This window comes from Lepeophtheirus salmonis, chromosome 5 (assembly GCF_016086655.4).
Source record: "Lepeophtheirus salmonis chromosome 5, UVic_Lsal_1.4, whole genome shotgun sequence".
Taxonomy (NCBI): Eukaryota; Metazoa; Arthropoda; class Copepoda; order Siphonostomatoida; family Caligidae; genus Lepeophtheirus; species Lepeophtheirus salmonis.
The window spans coordinates 21443915-21462636 of record NC_052135.2 but is presented as its reverse complement, the minus strand read 5'-3'; the positions used below and the strand labels follow the sequence as shown (position 1 = coordinate 21462636).

Sequence of the window (18722 nt, the reverse complement as noted above, 5' to 3'; positions counted from 1 at the left end):
TTTTATTTATATCAGGGTGGGGGAAGTAGTCGTCAAAATAACTTGGGTTTATATTCAAAATATTTAAATTATTCATTCTTAGCTACTTTATTGATTCATTTAAATTCAAATTAGAAAAATAAAAATTTGTAGTATCTAATTCATTAATTTCCTATATCAATACTTTTCTATCTTACAGCATATTTAATATCTAGTTGAATCTAGGGAAAAAAAGTTCTTGGTAAGAAGAGAGAGAGAAAAAGGAAGAATAATTAGAAAGAGAAAGTGGTAATGGTTGATTTTAGTAAATGTGCCCCTAGTCATTTTCACTTCAAGTAGTATTTTTAAGCAAAATTATCACAATATCATCAAAACGCGTAGAAAGCACATAATACGTGCATACAGTCAAAAATATTTGATAGAATCTCGTATTTTCTCAGACTCCAACAAGTTTGCCAGTTTAGCTTTTTTGGGCATTTTGGCCTGTTTGTATTTAATAGTTACGTTTTATATAACCATTTTCAAGAAATATACCTTAAGGTGCGTTAATTGTAGTGCATACTCACAATTTAGTACAGATTTAATCTTCCTTTTTATTATTATTATCTTTCAGTCCATTTTACTGCAATAGCTCCTTTTTTTTTTTTTTGAAGGACTTTTCGACAAAACTTATCCTTTTCAAAAAAAATCAAGTATAATCTTATGATTTTTTAATGTAAATCTGTAGTTTATTTAGAAACTACAAAGGTTTTTCTTTCTTTCCTTCTTATTATTTAATATCAAATCAAGGACTACTAAAGAGAAGGACAGTCAGTATAATTTATTTTTTCAAGACCGCATCCAACAGAGGGAATAAGAATTTAATTCAAACAAGTTAATATCATCTAAGTCTGAACTTTACTTAGAAAGAATAGCATAATTTTCATTTGAAAAATCATTATGATTGTGTTTAAAATTGGCTACTGTGTATTGCCACATATATTTCTAATTATATAAATTATTTAAATGAAAATTAAATAACTAAAAGGGTGAAAATGTGATGTGTGCCAAAATGGGATAGTTTAAGTAAGAAAAAATATTTTTCAGAAAAAATATCGTTTGATAAATTTTCAAATGAAACCCCTGTAGAAGACACATTGATTCGAAGAGTACACCGGGAATCAAGTTCTCGAAAATGGACAAATAACAAAAACTGTATTCGCCATTATGATCAAAAGTATTTCATCGCCCTTTGAAGACATTATCGCTTCACTTCCTGTAAATAAAATTTCTTCAGAATTTCAATGGAATATTTTAAGAAATGCCATCAAAGGATTAACGAAGGTAGGATTTGATATAGTCAGTCCTGGATTCCCGGTATTGAATAGTTTGTGTCTTACAACATCGTCAAGACGCAACAAAATCCAAATATTTCATCATGATTTCTTCTCCTTCAAGGAAAAAAAGAAAAACGTAAGGAAATTAGATAAAAGAGAAGATTCCGATAAAATTGGAACGGTATTATAAGTTTAATTTTCGAATGAGTGTGATTTACTCACAAGTTCGAACCATATCGCTATATGCTATTATTAACCGTTACGTCATAGAAAAACAAAACAAATACATTAAAGATTACTCCTATCGATATAAGATTAATTATGGTTCTTTGCCGAGACTTAAAGGAAGCTTTTTGTCGCTCTTCGTTACATCCATCCAGCGAGTACTATTTACATAGAGAGTTGACGATTTTTCTGGAAACACGTAGGTTGACATTAACAATCCTCTTTAATATTTCTACGTGGCTAAAAAAACTCTTTGATTTTATCATATTATCGCAATGGGTAGTGATTTGATTAATTATTCGACCAAACGGCATCATATTTGGAAATCTATCTCATGTATTCATGAGAAACTTTCGTTTGCCAAGAAGAATCCCTCTATTCGTTTCCTAGTCTCAGTTTTCCTATTTCTTCAAGGTGGGTTTCGAGTAACTCTCATCATCTTCACTTATATGCTAATGTAAAAGAAATGCAAACATCGGAATAGGTTTCCTTAGTGACTTAGTTTCCTTGACACGTAGTGACGAATGATAAACATAAGGAGAGTCCGAAATTATATTTACTAGCAATGATACATTTTATACTTTTTGGGATTTTGTGTTAACTATTATTAAATTAAGCATTAAAATATTACTTACGAAAAATTGAATTATGACGCGTATGCCTGAATAATTGGCAATTTATAAACATACTTAAATAATTTGCAATTATTTAATATTTTACTAGACTATTCTTATATTCTCCCTTATAAGGAGCTCAATAAAAATTCAATACTTGTCTATTTTGTTTCTCATATTAAGTTCTTTACTGACATTTATGTAGTCGAAATGATTTTTATAGAGTTTATATTTGATTGTTTACGAAATGTGACTGTTGAATATTCAATAAGAACTGACAATAAGTTTTAATTTTAATATTGGTTAATATTTAAAGATTATTATCTTTTATTTATAATCAAATATTTTTAAGTATGGGAGGGGGTGTTAATTAATGAAAATGAGCAAATTTAATTTTTGACATACTTTTCTAGTGACTACGTTTGTTTAAAAAAAAAAAAAACTACCACTAAAACCCACTCCTACCCCGAAAATTACTTGAACTACCATTACCATTACCATAAATGCATTTTTTTAAATCAATTCTGAAAGTTATATAATAAGAAGAAACTTGCAATGTCGTTATTAAGAAAGTCCTTTAATACTTAAAGTAATAGTCATAATATTTTAAGTTAATAAAGTATAGTTTTAAGGTCAGAGGCCACAGAAAAAGTAAATTTCTTCCAATTTTTTATTTTAACGTTTATACTAGGGTGTTTATTTGGACTTCTTGTTGAATTTTGATGAAAAAGTAATGTTTGTAAAGTTTCAAAGAGCGTGTTTTACCTCTATAGGTACTTGGAACTAACTTTTTTTTAACGACATTCTCTATTTGTAAAGAGATTCAGAAGTTTTAATTTTAAAGTTATGTTGTTGAATTTCAAAAGTTTCATTAAAGTTCATTTTCTCAAGTGATACAGAGAAATATCACCAATATTTTTCATTTTGATGAGAGAAAAAAAATTGTGGCCCAACAAACTACTTCGGATACTCAAACGATCAAAAACACTGTATTGACTTCCAACACGAATAAAAAAAGTATCAGGCCTAAATATTGCTGCAATTGGCTAAAGTAATAGAAATTACTGTTATGTGGAGTGTCAAAATAAAATGTACACATAGTTGGACAACAGATAATGAGTAAGTAATGAAGTAAGAGAAGAAATAAAAAATGAATTTCATAGAAAAATAATTAAATATTACTGAATATCATTTAACTTCCATGCAAATACTATAACGAATATTTTTTTAATATTTAATGTATATTTTTGGATTGATTAATTTATATATATATATATATTTAAATTCATTTCTCAGTTGACATTATGATTAAAGGTGTACATAGAAATGCAGTCAAAAAAACCCTTCCATAGTGCAATACAATGAATTTTGACTTATTTAGCCTATAGTTTTATTTTAAAAGAAGCTAATTTTATAATTGGAAGTAAATCGTTCAATACAACACTTTTGACATTATTCAAAGTGATTGGTTCGAGATAATTTATATTCAACTTTCGATGTCCAGTAGAAAGGTAATAATATTTTAAAAAAAGTTGCCATTTCATTGTAGTTTAAACTTAGTATGACGATCACCATCAAAGACCTTTGAAATCGTATTTAATGATGACAATACTTCATCAAAGAAATCACTTAATACATTTCTGAACTTATTTTGTTTAGATATTATCAATCTTCAGATCATATCAAAATCTTCAAATCCTAAGGTATATGTCCTCTGTTCATGAAATCATTTGGTTAGTATGAGAAGATAAATAAATTTTATTCTGTTTGAATAGGTAGGGGGAGGGGAGCATGGCCAGAAATTAAAATTATTTTTTCTTAAGTACTAAAAATATACTTTTGCATCCAAACAGTAAGGCTGAAATTAATTTTATTTTACCAGCAACTTGCTTGAATCCTCATGGTTACTTTCCTGATGCACTTCATCTTTCTCAATTATTCAATTGTACGAATAGTTTGTAAATTAAATGTAACAACAAATTATATCAAATCTTAGACATTAAAATAATATTAAAACAAATAATCAAATTAACTTAAATCATCTAATTTAAAATTAGTCACAACCCATATATTATAAAAAAATAATTGCAATTCTATTCTTAACTGAAAAAAAAAAAAAATAAAGTCCAATAATATAAAAAAAAAACATTTAAAAGGACCATCTGGATATCATCATGTATGTACAAAATATTGACACTCTATGATTAAAAATTTAGAAAAATTGATAATTATGAGTCAAGAGTGTCTAATTCAGAAATGCTTGGAAATTTACGACAAAATATTAAAAAATCAATATTTCCTTCCATTACAGAAAAGATCAGAGGGCACCAATTAACTTAGTACTTATATTTATATGAAATGTTTGCAAATAAGTTCTTGGTAGATATTATCATTGCCTTCATTTATAAGCTAGAACATAATTATTCCCAATAGAAATGATTTTGTCGTTCGTCCAATACAATTCTCATTCAAAACGATAAAAACTCTTCACTTTCTTCATTAATCATTCCTTAGTTACTAAGGAAACCTATTCCGAGGTTTGCACTTCTTTTCTATTAGATCTAAGTAACAATGATGAGAGTCACTCGAAACCCACCTTGGAAATCTTTCTGAAGAAATAGGAAAACTGGGATTAGGAAACGAATAGAGGGATTCATGAATATGTGAGATCGATTCCCAAATATGATATCGTTTGGTCGAATAATTAATCAAATAACTACCCATGACCATAATACCATAAAATCAAAGAGTTTTTTTAGCCACGTAGAAATATTAAAGAGGATTGTTAATGTCAACCTATGTGTTTCCAGAAAATTCGTGAACTCTCCATGTAAATAGTACTCGCTGGATGGATGTAACGAAGAGCGACAAAAAGCTTCCTTTAAGTCTCGGCAAAGAATCATAATTAAATTTCCATCGATCATTGACGTCATGAATTGCATCATAATTGTAGGAAACGGTATCTCTGTGGTGTTTTATGTTGATATTTTTATCATGAAACTTCAAAAAAAAAAAAAAAAAAATCATATTATTGTTTCAAAATACAACTATACGAATAATTACGTTTTCTAAATTTATTGAAAATCTAAAAAGTTATGGACTAAAAAAAAAAAATCGGTGAAAATTGCAATTTCGTTTATTTCAGGTGCAAAAAAAGGAACTTTCCATGGATTATGGGATTAGTAAATGGAATAAAGTTTGTAGAAATTTGTCTGGAAATTCGTTTACATACAAATTTGCCAAATAAAAATTGATGTTTAAATGTCATTTTCTCAATCATTTTTCATTTTATTTCTCTTTCTTCATCAAACGTCAATTTTCAGTTCTTTAAGAAAAAATGCCACAAGACGATGCTTTTTGGAAAAAAAAAAATACAGACACAATTATTAATATGGAGTATTTTCAATTTTCGGAACATTTTATAGCATAATTTTAGCAAAATTTGGAAAAATGAACCAGTTATCGAGTGTTATTTTTCGACAACATTATTCTTCATAACTTTTTTGTTTTTGCAAGTACGAAAAACAATATTGGTAGGTTTGTGTTTCTTTTAAAATTTCAAGATTTCAATACAAGAGGCAATAATATGAGTTTAGTTTTTTTGAAGATTTATAGGAAATATGTCCATTTTTTGTAGTCAAAATATCAACTTAAAACACCCCCAAGATGCCGTTTCCTACAATTATGATGCAATTTATGACGTCAATGAATATACACTATTGAGCTAGAAAAAAAGAAATGAAGAGAAACAGCTGAATATAAATGTTCCTCGCGCACGCCTTAATATTATTTCGTCATGTTTGTAAAGATTAGGGTTTATATATAATTTAATTTAAAATATGTACAGCAAACCTACAGAATGACGTATATACATAAATATATTCACCATATACTTATAGAAAGATCAATTTAGTAATAAATACTAATAGTTATCGAAGAGAAAGTAATAAAAAGTTCAAAATTATAGTTCATTCTATCTTAACTGTCTATTGTCTACAAGTTTCTTGCATAATTTAGTTGTTAATAGTTTTTAATAATAGTTTCATTATAAATTAATAATACTTGATGACTTCTTCATCAAGTTCTGTTATACATATCATCAATTTATTTATTAGCGTTGGATATAAATATAATGAATGTGTTGCGTAGATTTCAAGAATCTCTAAGAAAAGTTCGTAATTGGAATCAATATTTCTACCTTTTGGATGATATGAGTCCTAAGGACCTAATGTATGCAGAAGATGGTTTCAATATGGATCTCAATAGATATATTGATATCATACCCTTGGAGCATTCCAAAATAACACTCACTAAGGGGCAAACGAAATATATTAATGCAAACACACTTTATCCATTTCCGTATATTCTAAGTCAAGGACCTCTTTTGTGCACTGTCCAGGATCATTGGCAAATGATTGCTCAGGAGAAAATAAGCATAATTGGTAAGATAATTTTATGTTGTTTCATTTATGAATCGCCCCTAATACAACATTTTGCCCATTTTAGTCATGTTATGCTCTAGTCGAGAATGCTCACAATATTGGCCATCTACTGTCGGAAATGTATTAGTTTGTCCAAAATATGATTTGGAAGTACTCTATCAATCTGAGGAGGATCATGGCTACTTTATTATAAGAACATTTCTTCTGAAAGACTTTTCGGGAAAACTTGCACGCATCATTAAGCATTTCAACTACCAAAGTTGGCCAGATTTTGGAGTTCCACAGACTATTGAACCCTTTCTAAACTTTGTTAATGTAAGAACACTCTCGACTTCTTTTCAACCATTTCTCTGTTATACGAATATTGATTAATTATTATTCTAGGCAATACAAAATTATGAAAATCAAAGCGGTGTATTCCCTGATTCACAAAACGATTTTATTAAATTGGTGCATTGTTTAGCGGGGATAGGTAGATCAGGGTCTTATACATTAATTGATCATTCTATTCGAAGCTTTAGAACAACAGGAAGTTTGACCTATGAAGAGGTAGAGGATACTCTTATCAAAATGAGACATAGTCGGTTGGGTCTTATTCAAACCTATCAACAGCTTCAATTTTCATTTTATGTTATTCTTGAAGCACTAAAAAAGAATATAGTTAATTAATAAAAATGTGGGACTCCAGAGTTTTGACAGAAATGACATATTATTATAGATTTTATTCTTACTTAAAACTTGTACTTGTATATTATAAATTAGTTTATTTATTGTTAAATTTTATTTTTTTATAATAACTATATTATATCCTCCAAAATATAAGTAGAACTTAATTTCAATAATATTTTATTTTTTGTATGTTTATTTGTATTCTAAATTGCTCTAGCTGGGAATGGGATTTGATAACTGATTACTCATAGCCAGTGTTAGTTTTAGTGCGTTAGTTAGTAATATATTACTGTTGATATTACTTTTATTGTAACTAATATTATAATGAAATCTCTTTTTAATTAATATGTAATAACTTATAAAATATTACTCAATTGAATCTATCATTGATTAAGTGATTGATAAAATGCATTAATTATATTAGAAGACAAGCAACAAAAAGCGAAAGCAACTCATCCTCTGATTTTAGGAATACAAGTATCGTAGACATTTTTTTTTGTTTCAGAGAGGAAGCACTTTTAAGTACTGAAAAGTGCACAATACATACTTTTTGAAATGCAATAGGTTTTTATTCAAACAAGAGTACAAAAATAATTTCAATCAGAAGTCATATTCATATATTAATAATTAAAGAGACTGCTGTTATGTTCTATTATTTCTACAAATACTAAATTATAAAATGTCTGTAAACCAAATAAAAAATTGTTTTGGAAGTATTAGTGAATAATAAATTAAGATTGTAAATTCAACGATGAAATGTTAGAAATTACTGCTTCATATTTACACATGACGTGAAAGACGAAAAGTAACCCTAATGATTTTTGCAGACTTACAACTTGGACTCTCAATTGAGGATCGACATCAATGTAATTCCCATACGGAGTGGGATTTCAGTTTATTTGTCTCATCTCATGCTCGCAGCTAGTTTAATCAAACGTCATTCCAGCTAGGCTGCTCTTCTTCCAAAAATTCTTTAAATTATCAGGGTGACTACATTATTTTTCGATTTAAAAAAAAAAACTGGCTGATAATATTTCCATCTATGTCAATATATATGTTATTAATGTATCTGATTGAAATATAATTTATAAATTATACACTATAAGAAGAATATTGATTTTAGCTAGGTGTATTTGATACTAAAAATATAGAATTATATGCTATAATTTATAATTTTATTATATTTGAACCAGAAATAAAGCAAAATATAAACTATCATATATATATCTCTGATTTGAACCAAGATCCAAAAAGAGACATACTCCTACTAAACTAATATTGCTAATACTAATATAAATAATTTAATAAATGATAATATAAGTATGTGGCAAAATGCCGATTTAGAGAGAGGAAAAATCTTGCAGGAGGCGGGCTCGAAAGTCTAGAAGGGGTTTGGGGATCCTCGTAGAAATACTGGATGTTTAATATTTAAATTGGGTAAATTTATATTTAATGTAGATAAATTCTTAATCTTTCGCCAAGTCTATTTATTTTTCAATCTGTTGCTTCATTAATCACACTATTTGCTAGAAAATAAGTCATGTCAAAATAGCTTTCAAAATTACTGATAGGTTGTAATGGACAAATAAAAGTAATAGTGGACTTTAAAACATTTATTTATCTAGTATCTTGTAAAGTTTTCAAAAAGTTTGTTGTTGTAACGTACATCATTTTTAACCCGACATTAGCACCATTAATCTTTAATACTGAGCAATATGTAGGTACTTTGTCTTAATTTTTAAGCTCTCCTTTTTTTCAATAACTATTATTAATTGTCTGGAGAGTGTGGGAAGATATTCATATACTCGAATTTCATTTTATACAATTCAATTGCAGATATTTAAAATTTTTGCACAATACAGTAATCTGTAATTCCAGCAAATTTCATTAGATAATAGATTTTGGTGTAACACTGCGAAAAAAAGTCCTGAAATTTCGTTGTTAAATAAGTCATAACTTCCTTAATATTGATGCTAGAGACATGATTTGTGCATTAAAATGTATTTTTTACCATTATCTAAAAAATAGAATTTGAAATTTTTTGTAACATAACTAAGTTGCCTAAATAATAAGACCTAAATGTATATTGAATAAAAATTAGTAGAAGAAACACTGACTATTTCTTGTCCGAACCTCTTAAATGGATGTTGAATAAAGACCGTACAGTTCAAGTCCATAGTGGTAGTAATAAGTAGGGTCTGTATTACTATTTAGTATTTACTACAGAGTGGCGAGTTCTATTTTTCTTGTTATTGTTTTTTTTTTTCCTTTTTATCCTTTTTTATATATTTTTACCTCTTAAAAAAGGAGAAGAAGAAAAGGAATTCTAATAATTTGTGTTGTAGCTTGAAGTTGTATTATTTGAGAAGAGTGGATCGGCCAGTTGTTGTTGCTTTGCTCATATTTGATATTAGATATAAGTATTACTCATTAGTATTTCAGATTTCTTCTACCTGTTCTGGACTCTATTGGTACTCATTATTTAGAAGTAGTAGTTGGGAGTATAAGAAGAAATAACCCAAATATGAACCTGCTATGAGAATGCCAATATCTGGAGAGACACGAGCAGCCTTAGAGCTGCTAAAAGAGGTAGAAAAAAAAAAGTCAAAGAGTCTGAAAGCCTCTCCAGCAATGCTCAAATCAAGTCTGACCTCAATACTCTCATCTCGGTCCTGGAATCTCCGGTTTTTACGTCGATCTTAAACATTCAAGACTCTTTAAGAGAGCTTAAAAGACAAGTGAGTATCAGTATTCTAAGTCCTTAGGAGTCGAATAAGTGTTTTGATATTCAGTTAGCATTCTCCTAAAGAGGAGCGCTCTTTCCACTCTTTTGGGGGCATAAACCACCTAGTTTCGAAATAAGGAAAACATTATTTCATTCATATTCAGGAAAATAGTCATCTTTTGCCTGTCAAAATGGGACTTAAACTTGACTGTCCATCAAAAATCTGTCCTCCATTCCCTAGTTGTATTACATTATTATATATGTAATTGTATCGTTATACAATCGTATGTCCATATTGTAAGTAGATAAAAAATAACTATTACTATGGAAAGAACCATATATTTTGGACTAATTATCCTACTTTTCTTCTCCCTGATCGATTATAAAATAATCATGATTGTTCAAATTTAGACATTTCATTGGGATTTACATAACATTACTTAGATTATATTTAAATATCATTGTCATCAAGTAGAATTCATTTCAGGTCTTAAACTCTTTTTTTAAATTCTTAAATACATTTGACCAATTTATGTTGTAAAATATCACCTATGCTCCCCCAAGGCGTAAATAAGAACGCTTTATTAGATATTCTTTTAATGATGAGTAATGATTAATTGGTAGACTACATCAAAATTAATTAATTTATTCTGTGCTTCCCATTGGATAGGTTCATTTGCACCCATCTATTTTACCTGCGGATTTTGACATTACTCCTTCCGGAGAATTAGTTCTCAATTTACCTCAAGCCTCACCCACAAGCACAAGTCCACCAGCACTGGTGCAGCTTTCATCCTCTAATATAAGCAATGTCCCTCCGAGCCATAATGGATTCTCGTCAGCTGAGGGGAAACAAGGAATCAAGAGTGAAGTGGAACTTGACTCATTTGAAGATATTGCACAAGGAAGAGAAATCAAACGTATCAAACTCTATAAACCCGAGGGTCACAGTCTGGGATTTTCGGTTGTGGGACTTCGTAGTGAATTCAAGGGTGAACTCGGCATTTATCTACAGGAAATTCAGCCTGATGGATTGGCCGGAAAAGATGGTCGTCTTATCGAAGGAGATCAAATCTTAGCTATTGATGGAAAATCTTTGGATTCCAATATTAGCCATCAGCAGGCTATAAATATTTTACAGAGAGCTGACGGATATGTTGATTTAGTTGTGGCGCGAGGGTCTGAAGATATTACACAAAATAAAATCGATGAGACTCCTGCTGAGTCCTGTGTAGTTGAAGTGATAGAACTTGTAAACAATGGTTCTGGACTTGGTTTTGGTATCATTGGTGGTCAAAAGAAAGGAGTAGTTGTGAAAACGATTCTCCCTGATGGTGTTGCTGATTCCGATGGTAGGCTGCGAGCTGGGGATTTTATACTACAAATTAATGAGCATTGGTTACAGGGAGTGGGCTCAGAACAAGTTGCAGCTGTTCTTCGTGGAACTGGAAATGTTGTCAAACTTATTGTTGCACGACCAATTACTTCTGAAAATAAAGATACAAGCCGTTCTTTGCCTGTACTTCCCATTTTAAGTTTGGAGAATAGAGAAGAACTTGAGGCTCATCTTCAAAAAACGACATCAGTGGGGGCTTCCACTAGAGAAGAAGCCCCAAATATTGACTTAAATCAGCTCATCTCTCATCAAACCACGACTCCTAGTGCAGGAGTTGAGTTAATGCCCGAAATGGAAACTTTAGATGTCGAATTAATTAAAGACTCTCAAGGATTAGGCATTACAATAGCTGGTTATACTTGTGAAAGAGAAGAATTGTCTGGGATATTTGTCAAATCCGTTACTGATGGTTCGGCAGCATCTCGATCGGGTATGGTAGCTGTTAATGATCAAATCGTAGAAGTTGATGGCAATTCGATACAAGGGTACACAAATCAACAAGCTGTTGAAATGCTTAGATCTACTGGAAAGTCTGTGAAGCTTAAACTGATTCGATATGTTCATGGACTAAAATTTGAACAGCTACAACAAGCTATAGCCAATAGTCAATCTAACACCCCTATTACCTCTCCTACACAAATGATTCAACTATCTCCACACATTTCTCCTACAAAATCTCTTCATATAGAGGCCATTGAAAGTAAAAATCAGTTCAATAATGACGAAGTGAATGAGAACGCCGTTTATGAGATCAACAACAGAGTGGATAGTTTTGAAGGAGAATTAGATCCCATAATCGAAAGAGAAATCATTCAAAAATGGTCAGATTATATGGGAGTTCAATATGAAATCGTTGTTGCGCAATTAAAAAAATTCCAATCAACTGGTGGACTTGGAATAAGTCTGGAAGGGACTGTAGAAAAAGTGGATGGAGAAGAGCATAATCCTCATCATTACATTAGAAGTGTTCTTCCAGACGGACCTGTTGGTCATAATGGTTTACTCAAAAGTGGAGATGAGTTACTAGAAGTTAATGGACAGAAATTGATTGGACTGTATCATACAGATGTCGTATCTATACTAAAAGATCTTCCAGTTTGGGTCAGGATAGTTTGTGCTCGAAATACTTCTGTTGATCCACCTCGTTCTAAGCTCATTAGTAACAATAATACGAGTGATGAGTCTACTGTATCAGTTGAAAGACTGGTGAAGGCAAAGTCTGATGGTTCCATTTCGAGTATGGGAACAAACACAGGTAATAATGAGTCTACCAGCAGTATGAATTCAAAATCTCGTTCCCTTGAGCCACTTACTTCTCTTGCTATGTGGGCCGAGGAGGTTTTGGATATTGATTTGATCAAGGGAGATAAAGGTTTAGGCTTTTCTATTTTGGACTACCAAGATCCATTAAATAAGGACGAAACTGTTATAGTTATTAGAAGTTTAGTTCCTGGTGGCGTTGCTCAACAAGATGGGCGGCTTATTCCAGGAGACAGATTAATGAAAGTTAATCAAGTCGATCTGTGCCACGCAACATTAGATGAAGCTGTTCAAGCACTGAAGGGTGCTCCAAAAGGTTTAGTGATAATAGGAGTATCTAAACCACTCCCGTCTCAATTGGATGATGATTTAACACTCTCCAAAGATGCATCTATAACCAATTCAAATAACAATGGAAGTGATGATAACACTGAGGTTCGAAGCGAGATTAGTGATATGGAGTCTGATACTCCAAATCTTCCTCCTCCTATACCTACAAGTCCTCCACCAGAGGACGAAGATGAAAAAAATTCCTCCAGAATTAATAAATCTATAGGAATTCCTCCCCTTCCAGAAGCTCTTGAGAGACACATAAAGGTAATCAAAGATTCAGAAGCTCTTGGTGTTCAAGTTGATATTGAAGAAGATGGTATCAATGGTTTAATCGTAAAATCCATTACACCTGGGGGAACTCTAGCTAGAGATGGAAGAATTCAGCCGGGTGATTACATGGTTAAAGTCAATAATGAATTATTACGAAACATAAAACACTCTGAAGCTTTGAATATTTTGAAAAGAACTCATAAAGTACCACTTAATCAAGACATACAAATATCTTTTGTTCCTGCGGGTGATGCAGTTGTTTATAAAACAACAATGATTACTAGACTAGCTCAACAAAAGGAACCACCTATTCCAGCTGTGAGAGAAAAAGTTACTTCATTCATTACTATCAATAACTCTAAGCCAGAAGTATCTGTTTTTAACCTAGAAGATTCTAATGCAGTTATAACTCAGGAAATGAGTCCTACATATAGCACCGAACAAAAAATAATGATAGAAAATACATTAGGAGAGTCCAACACGGATGATGTTAATCCAGTTCCTCCTCCTACACCACCACCTCCATTGATAGAAGATTTGGAAAAAGAAAAAAATCCTGTAGAAGAAGAGTTTCTACCTCCACCTCCATTGCCAAATACACCTCCTCCTATTATGCCAACTGTACCTCCTCGTCCATCAAAATCTTTAACTTCAATTACATCCAAAGATATTGACCTAAGTATCGGTAAAACGATATCAGATGATGATGAATCCTCTCTTCCTCTAAGGACGTCGAAGGCCTATAAGTCAAAGCACTGGGGTCCTGAGAGAGAAGTAACAGTTTTTAGAGCTCCGAATAAAGGCCTAGGGATTTCCATTGTTGGTGGAAAAGTGGATCCTCCTTCAAGTGATGATGGAGACAGTTCTTCTGGGTCTCTAAACGCATCTGTAAGTGGAATTTTTATCAAAAATGTTTTAGAAGGAAGTCCTGCAGGCCAAACTGGACAGCTATGTACCGGAGATCGAATACTTGAAGTAGATGGTAATGATTTGAGAACAGCGAGTCACGAAAGGGCTGTTGATGTGATTCGGCAATCAAACAATCCTGTTGTATTTCTTGTCCAATCACTACTAGGCTTTAATGAGGAGGAGGATGACCCCACTGACAATGATGATGATGATGAGGAGGAGGAGGAAGAAAGAGATATGGTTGAAGGAGATACTAATCAAGGAGAAGAGGGCAACGATAACATAAGCATGCCGAAAGACAAAATAGAAGCACCACCAGAATTTGCCAATACATCTACAGATAAGGAGGAAGAAGAAGAAGAATCGGAAGAAGGCGAATTATCCGGCACAGAAACACTTAGTAATGGTTTTGTGATTGACAAAGCTTCTGCTAGTTTTCTTAACAAAAGTAGTATTGATGATGAAGAAGAGGATGACTATAGATACACTATGGATAAAATCAGAAGAAAATATGGAAAATTTCCAGGCAAATTAAGCTTGGTACGTTTAAACAAAGGTATTCATGGACTTGGTATTTCTTTGGCTGGACATAAGGATAGAAACCAAATGGCTGTTTTTATATGTGGATTAATCCCTCAAGGTAATGCTGCTAGAGATGGGAGAATTAAAATTGGTGATTCTGTTTTGGAAGTCAATGGAAAAGTATTGCACAATAGGTAATGGTCATATTACAATAAATAATTTGGATTAATTCACTAGTTAATGCATTTCATTTTTAGGTGTCATTTGAATGCATCATCTCTTATTAAAAACTTTCCTGATTCTGCTGTCACTTTTGTTCTACTAACTCCTGAAGAAGGTGGCTCTCAATGTGCTGTTAAACCTCTTTCTGCCAATCAATTTCCTCATGGATTATTAAATAAAAACAACCCAATTGAGAGGTACAAAAAATATGCAGGCCTAAGACAAATTAGAATTAAAAAGGAAGATCAAGGTTTAGGTATCATGATAATCGAAGGGAAACATACTGAAGCTGGAACAGGAGTATTTGTATCAGATCTTCAGCCTGATTCTGCTGCAGATAAAGCGGGATTACTTGTGGGGGATATGATATTATGCGTTAATGGTGAGGATTTCGTCGGAGCCTCTTATGAATCAGCAGCTAGAGTATTAAAGTCACTTGATGGAATCATCACAATGTGTGTAGCTAACCCCAATGTAGAATCTGCTCCTCCCACTGCAGCTACAGAAGAAATAAAAAAGCCAATACTTCCACCAAAGCCTCCTGTTGCCCCCAAACCACCTGGACTGTCTCCTACTCATAAGCCTTCGACAGTATTAAAAAAACCTTTGGCATCTCCTAGAGTCAAAGAAGAAAAACCTTCAGAAAAGCAGTTACCGGCAACATGTGATATTGTTCCTGGAATGGATACAACTATTGAAATTACTAAGGATAAAGATGATGATGGTAAACCTATGGGACTAGGATTAAGCATTGTTGGTGGATCTGATACACTACTAGGAGCTATATTTATTCATGAAGTTTATGAGAAAGGTGCAGCACATAAAGACGGGCGTCTACGGCCTGGTGATCAAATTCTAGAAGTGATGAATGACAATCTGAGGAACGTGACCCATTCTTATGCTCTTCACGCTCTAAGACAAACGCCCAATAAAGTTCGACTTGTTATTCATCGAGAAGATGATGAGATTTATGAAACCTTTGAGGTTGAATTAATTAAGAGGAAAGATAGAGGTCTTGGCCTGTCTATTGTGGGAAAAAAGTCTGGACCAGGAGTATATATATCTGAAGTAGTGAAAGGAGGTGCAGCCGACTCAGACGGCCGTTTAGTACAAGGTGATCAAATTATCCTTGTTAATGGTAATGATTTAACAAATTCTTCCCAAGAGGAAGCTGCGCCAATTCTAAAGATGGCGCAAGGGAAAATAACCATGAAAGTGCGTCGACTACGAGTTGGTAATCGTCAGCAACAGCGTCAAGCAACTGCTCCCGTCTCTGGGCTTCACCATGTTTCTCAACATTCTAATGATTCAAATTCTGCAATGGCTCCCATTATTAATGGTACTCCTAAAACCATAAGACTTGAGCGTGGAGAGCAAGGTCTTGGATTTTCTATTGTCGGTGGTTTTGGATCTCCTCACGGAGATATGCCTATTTACGTAAAAACAGTTTTTCAAACTGGAGCAGCGGCAGAGCATGGGGGTTTAAAGCGAGGAGATCAAATTGTCTCTGTAAATAATATTAGTTTAGAAGGCCTAACTCATCAAGATGCCGTCAACATCTTGAAGAACTGCGAAGGAACTGTTACAATACAAATTCTTTCTTAGTTTGTTTTTAAAGCTATTTATTTTAATTTATGATAATTTTATTATGTGTTGCTCTTATTGGAAACCTTACTACAATTTCTTAAATATATATAAATATTTTATCCACATAAGTAACATACACAGTACACATAATATTATATACCTTTTACCTATACAATACATTGAACCATAATTATCGCATGTAAAATGTTTTTCTGGTACAAAACTTTTAATGTTGATTTCTACTACTTCCTATACATATTTACATATTTGTCTTCTTAGCTGTCAAAGCCCAAATATTTTTAGCTATTTAATTTTTTTATTTAGAGAAGTGAAATACATAAATAAAAGCAATTTATTCATATTATATAAATACATTACCATGTTTTATTATTTAAATACTTGAACTACATTCATTTACAACTCCTCATTTATTGTTGTATTCAATTGAAGAGACTCTTAGAAAAATGGACGACTAACGAATATATAATTGGAAAATAAAATCTATACCATGAATTATGATAAGATTGAAATCGTGTCCCTTCATTTGGGTGATGTTAATTTCAGTGCCCTTTTCATATGATTAGTGTTGTGTGAGTCCTTATTTCTAGCTCAGTATCGGTATGGTTAAGTTCTAAAACTTATAAATTTCGGTCCTTGATGACGTTAATCAAAAATACATGAATAATAAATATTAATTTGAAAATTGACCAATCTGTCTAAGTTTTCTCAGATTAGCACTTGCGTTTTTCAGTTTGAGCTTTTTATTAAGGTTATTTACTCTAATTCTTGTTCTTGTTTTCACAAAGCCAGTTAGGATATAGTTCATTTAGGAGATTATACAGCCTTTCAAATACCTTTGGATTTTTGTCAATTGTGTCTTCATGGTTACAATAAAAAGCATTGAAATGTTTTTTCCAGACAATGACAAAATTTAAAAAACACGAGGGCATTGTAATGACTCCCTTAGGAACAATTCAATCCAAGGCTAGACGTTTCTTCACTAAACCCAAAGTAACATGTCTTTTTCCCTAAATTTGGATAAAGATCTTTAATTTTTTTTGCCAAAAATCCTGCAATATAAGTGTGGCGTAACCCGGAAGAAGAATTATATCATTCAAGCCAGACCCCGATCTGAACAATCATTGGAAACTTGAAATAGTTCTTTTGTATCTGCTGTAATTACTTTTTCGGCTTCAAGAGCTTCAAGAAGTCCAGAATATTCAAAAGTTTCCTATGATTCAATTGCATGTTCATCATGCTCATTTTTTGTATATTTGATGAAAAGAAGTGACTCGTTATTGATTTAATAACTATTTCACCATCATCCTCATCATTTAACTCCTCTTCAACAGCTGGATTTCTTAAGACAAGTTCATGATTTTTCTAATTAAAATTACTTTTAGTCTTCTGAGGGCTTCCCCTGTGAATGGATGAGTAGTTTCCTGTGATGGCACGAATCCATGAGAATACATTCTCCAGACAATCTTGATTTAGACGAAGGGTTAATGGAAGCTGAAAATTTCCCCCCCCCCCATCACTTTCATGGACAAAACTAACCACTCCATTTCTTTCAAATCATGCTTCTGTTCTTCCAAATGTATACCAAACCCACAAGATTACTTTTTTTTACTGTATGATCTACTAGCATTCATACAGTCAAACCAATCATTAACTATTTGAATGATTCTAGAATGAGATTCTTTCTAGTAACATAGGCCATAGATGAATAAAAATGCTTTGGACATTATGCTAGATAAAAGCTGTGCCGCAGTTCTAACTCGTTGTCTCGCATTTCCATTACATTCAAGAGGAAATTTCAAACGTCCTTCTAACTTCCATCTCATAGAAACAACGAACCACCATACGCTCTTGATATTAATCAGGAAATTTATTAGTCAGCTTGATTTTCAATGACGTCATAAATTGCATCATAGTTTGAAAGGCAGTATTTTATGGGCTAATTGATATTTTTTAGTGTGGGGTTTCTGTCTGGAAATCCTAGACCGGTCTGAGACCGTTGTATTTTTGTTGGACCTGACTAATTCGGTCCAACTAAAAAGATCGGCCTGGACCGGTCTCATATAAAAATTCGGTATAGATCGGTCCAAACGAAAAATTCAGTCTAGTTCGGTCCCCAAATGTCGGTTCTAGACAGATTCTACAGATAAATTGTTTATAACATGACATTATATGTTTTTTCAAGGACAATTACATTATACGAAGTTTAAACAGACATAGCTCAGATTCATTTTG

The 18722-nt window shown here is 32.1% G+C and overlaps 2 protein-coding genes and 1 long non-coding RNA gene across 3 annotated transcripts; 2 read left to right on the top strand and 1 right to left on the bottom strand.

The window, feature by feature from the left end:
• Positions 1-4172: 4172 nt before the first annotated feature.
• LOC139905373 (uncharacterized) lies at positions 4173-5956 on the bottom strand. Its single transcript, XR_011780047.1, has 2 exons — positions 5785-5956; positions 4173-5099 (listed from the first exon to the last, which is right to left on the bottom strand). It is a non-coding gene; the product is annotated as an uncharacterized lncRNA (long non-coding RNA).
• LOC121118025 (tyrosine-protein phosphatase non-receptor type 1) lies at positions 5943-7425 on the top strand. Its single transcript, XM_040712560.2, has 4 exons — positions 5943-6077; positions 6250-6576; positions 6641-6891; positions 6961-7425. Exons 2-4 carry the CDS (start codon positions 6267-6269, stop codon positions 7243-7245), a joined length of 846 nt encoding a protein of 281 aa, XP_040568494.1. The 5' UTR covers positions 5943-6077; positions 6250-6266; the 3' UTR covers positions 7246-7425.
• A 2105-nt stretch (positions 7426-9530) lies between these two features.
• On the top strand, positions 9531-16839 carry LOC121117890 (multiple PDZ domain protein). The gene is made up of 3 exons (XM_040712407.2): positions 9531-9983; positions 10641-14854; positions 14918-16839. Exons 2-3 carry the CDS (start codon positions 11649-11651, stop codon positions 16485-16487), a joined length of 4776 nt encoding a protein of 1591 aa, XP_040568341.1. The 5' UTR covers positions 9531-9983; positions 10641-11648; the 3' UTR covers positions 16488-16839.
• The last annotated feature ends 1883 nt before the right edge of the window (positions 16840-18722 follow it).

Bases quoted from the DNA above. Each gene is read 5' to 3' on its own strand.
- LOC121118025 (XM_040712560.2), top strand. From the start codon at position 6,267: ATGAATGTGTTGCGTAGATTTCAAGAATCTCTAAGAAAAGTTCGTAAT. The intron at 6,577-6,640 runs GTAAGATAATTT...TGCCCATTTTAG, and splicing joins GGAGAAAATAAGCATAATTG to TCATGTTATGCTCTAGTCGA. The intron at 6,892-6,960 runs GTAAGAACACTC...TTATTATTCTAG, and splicing joins CCTTTCTAAACTTTGTTAAT to GCAATACAAAATTATGAAAA.
- LOC121117890 (XM_040712407.2), top strand. From the start codon at position 11,649: ATGCCCGAAATGGAAACTTTAGATGTCGAATTAATTAAAGACTCTCAA. The intron at 14,855-14,917 runs GTAATGGTCATA...TTTCATTTTTAG, and splicing joins GGAAAAGTATTGCACAATAG to GTGTCATTTGAATGCATCAT.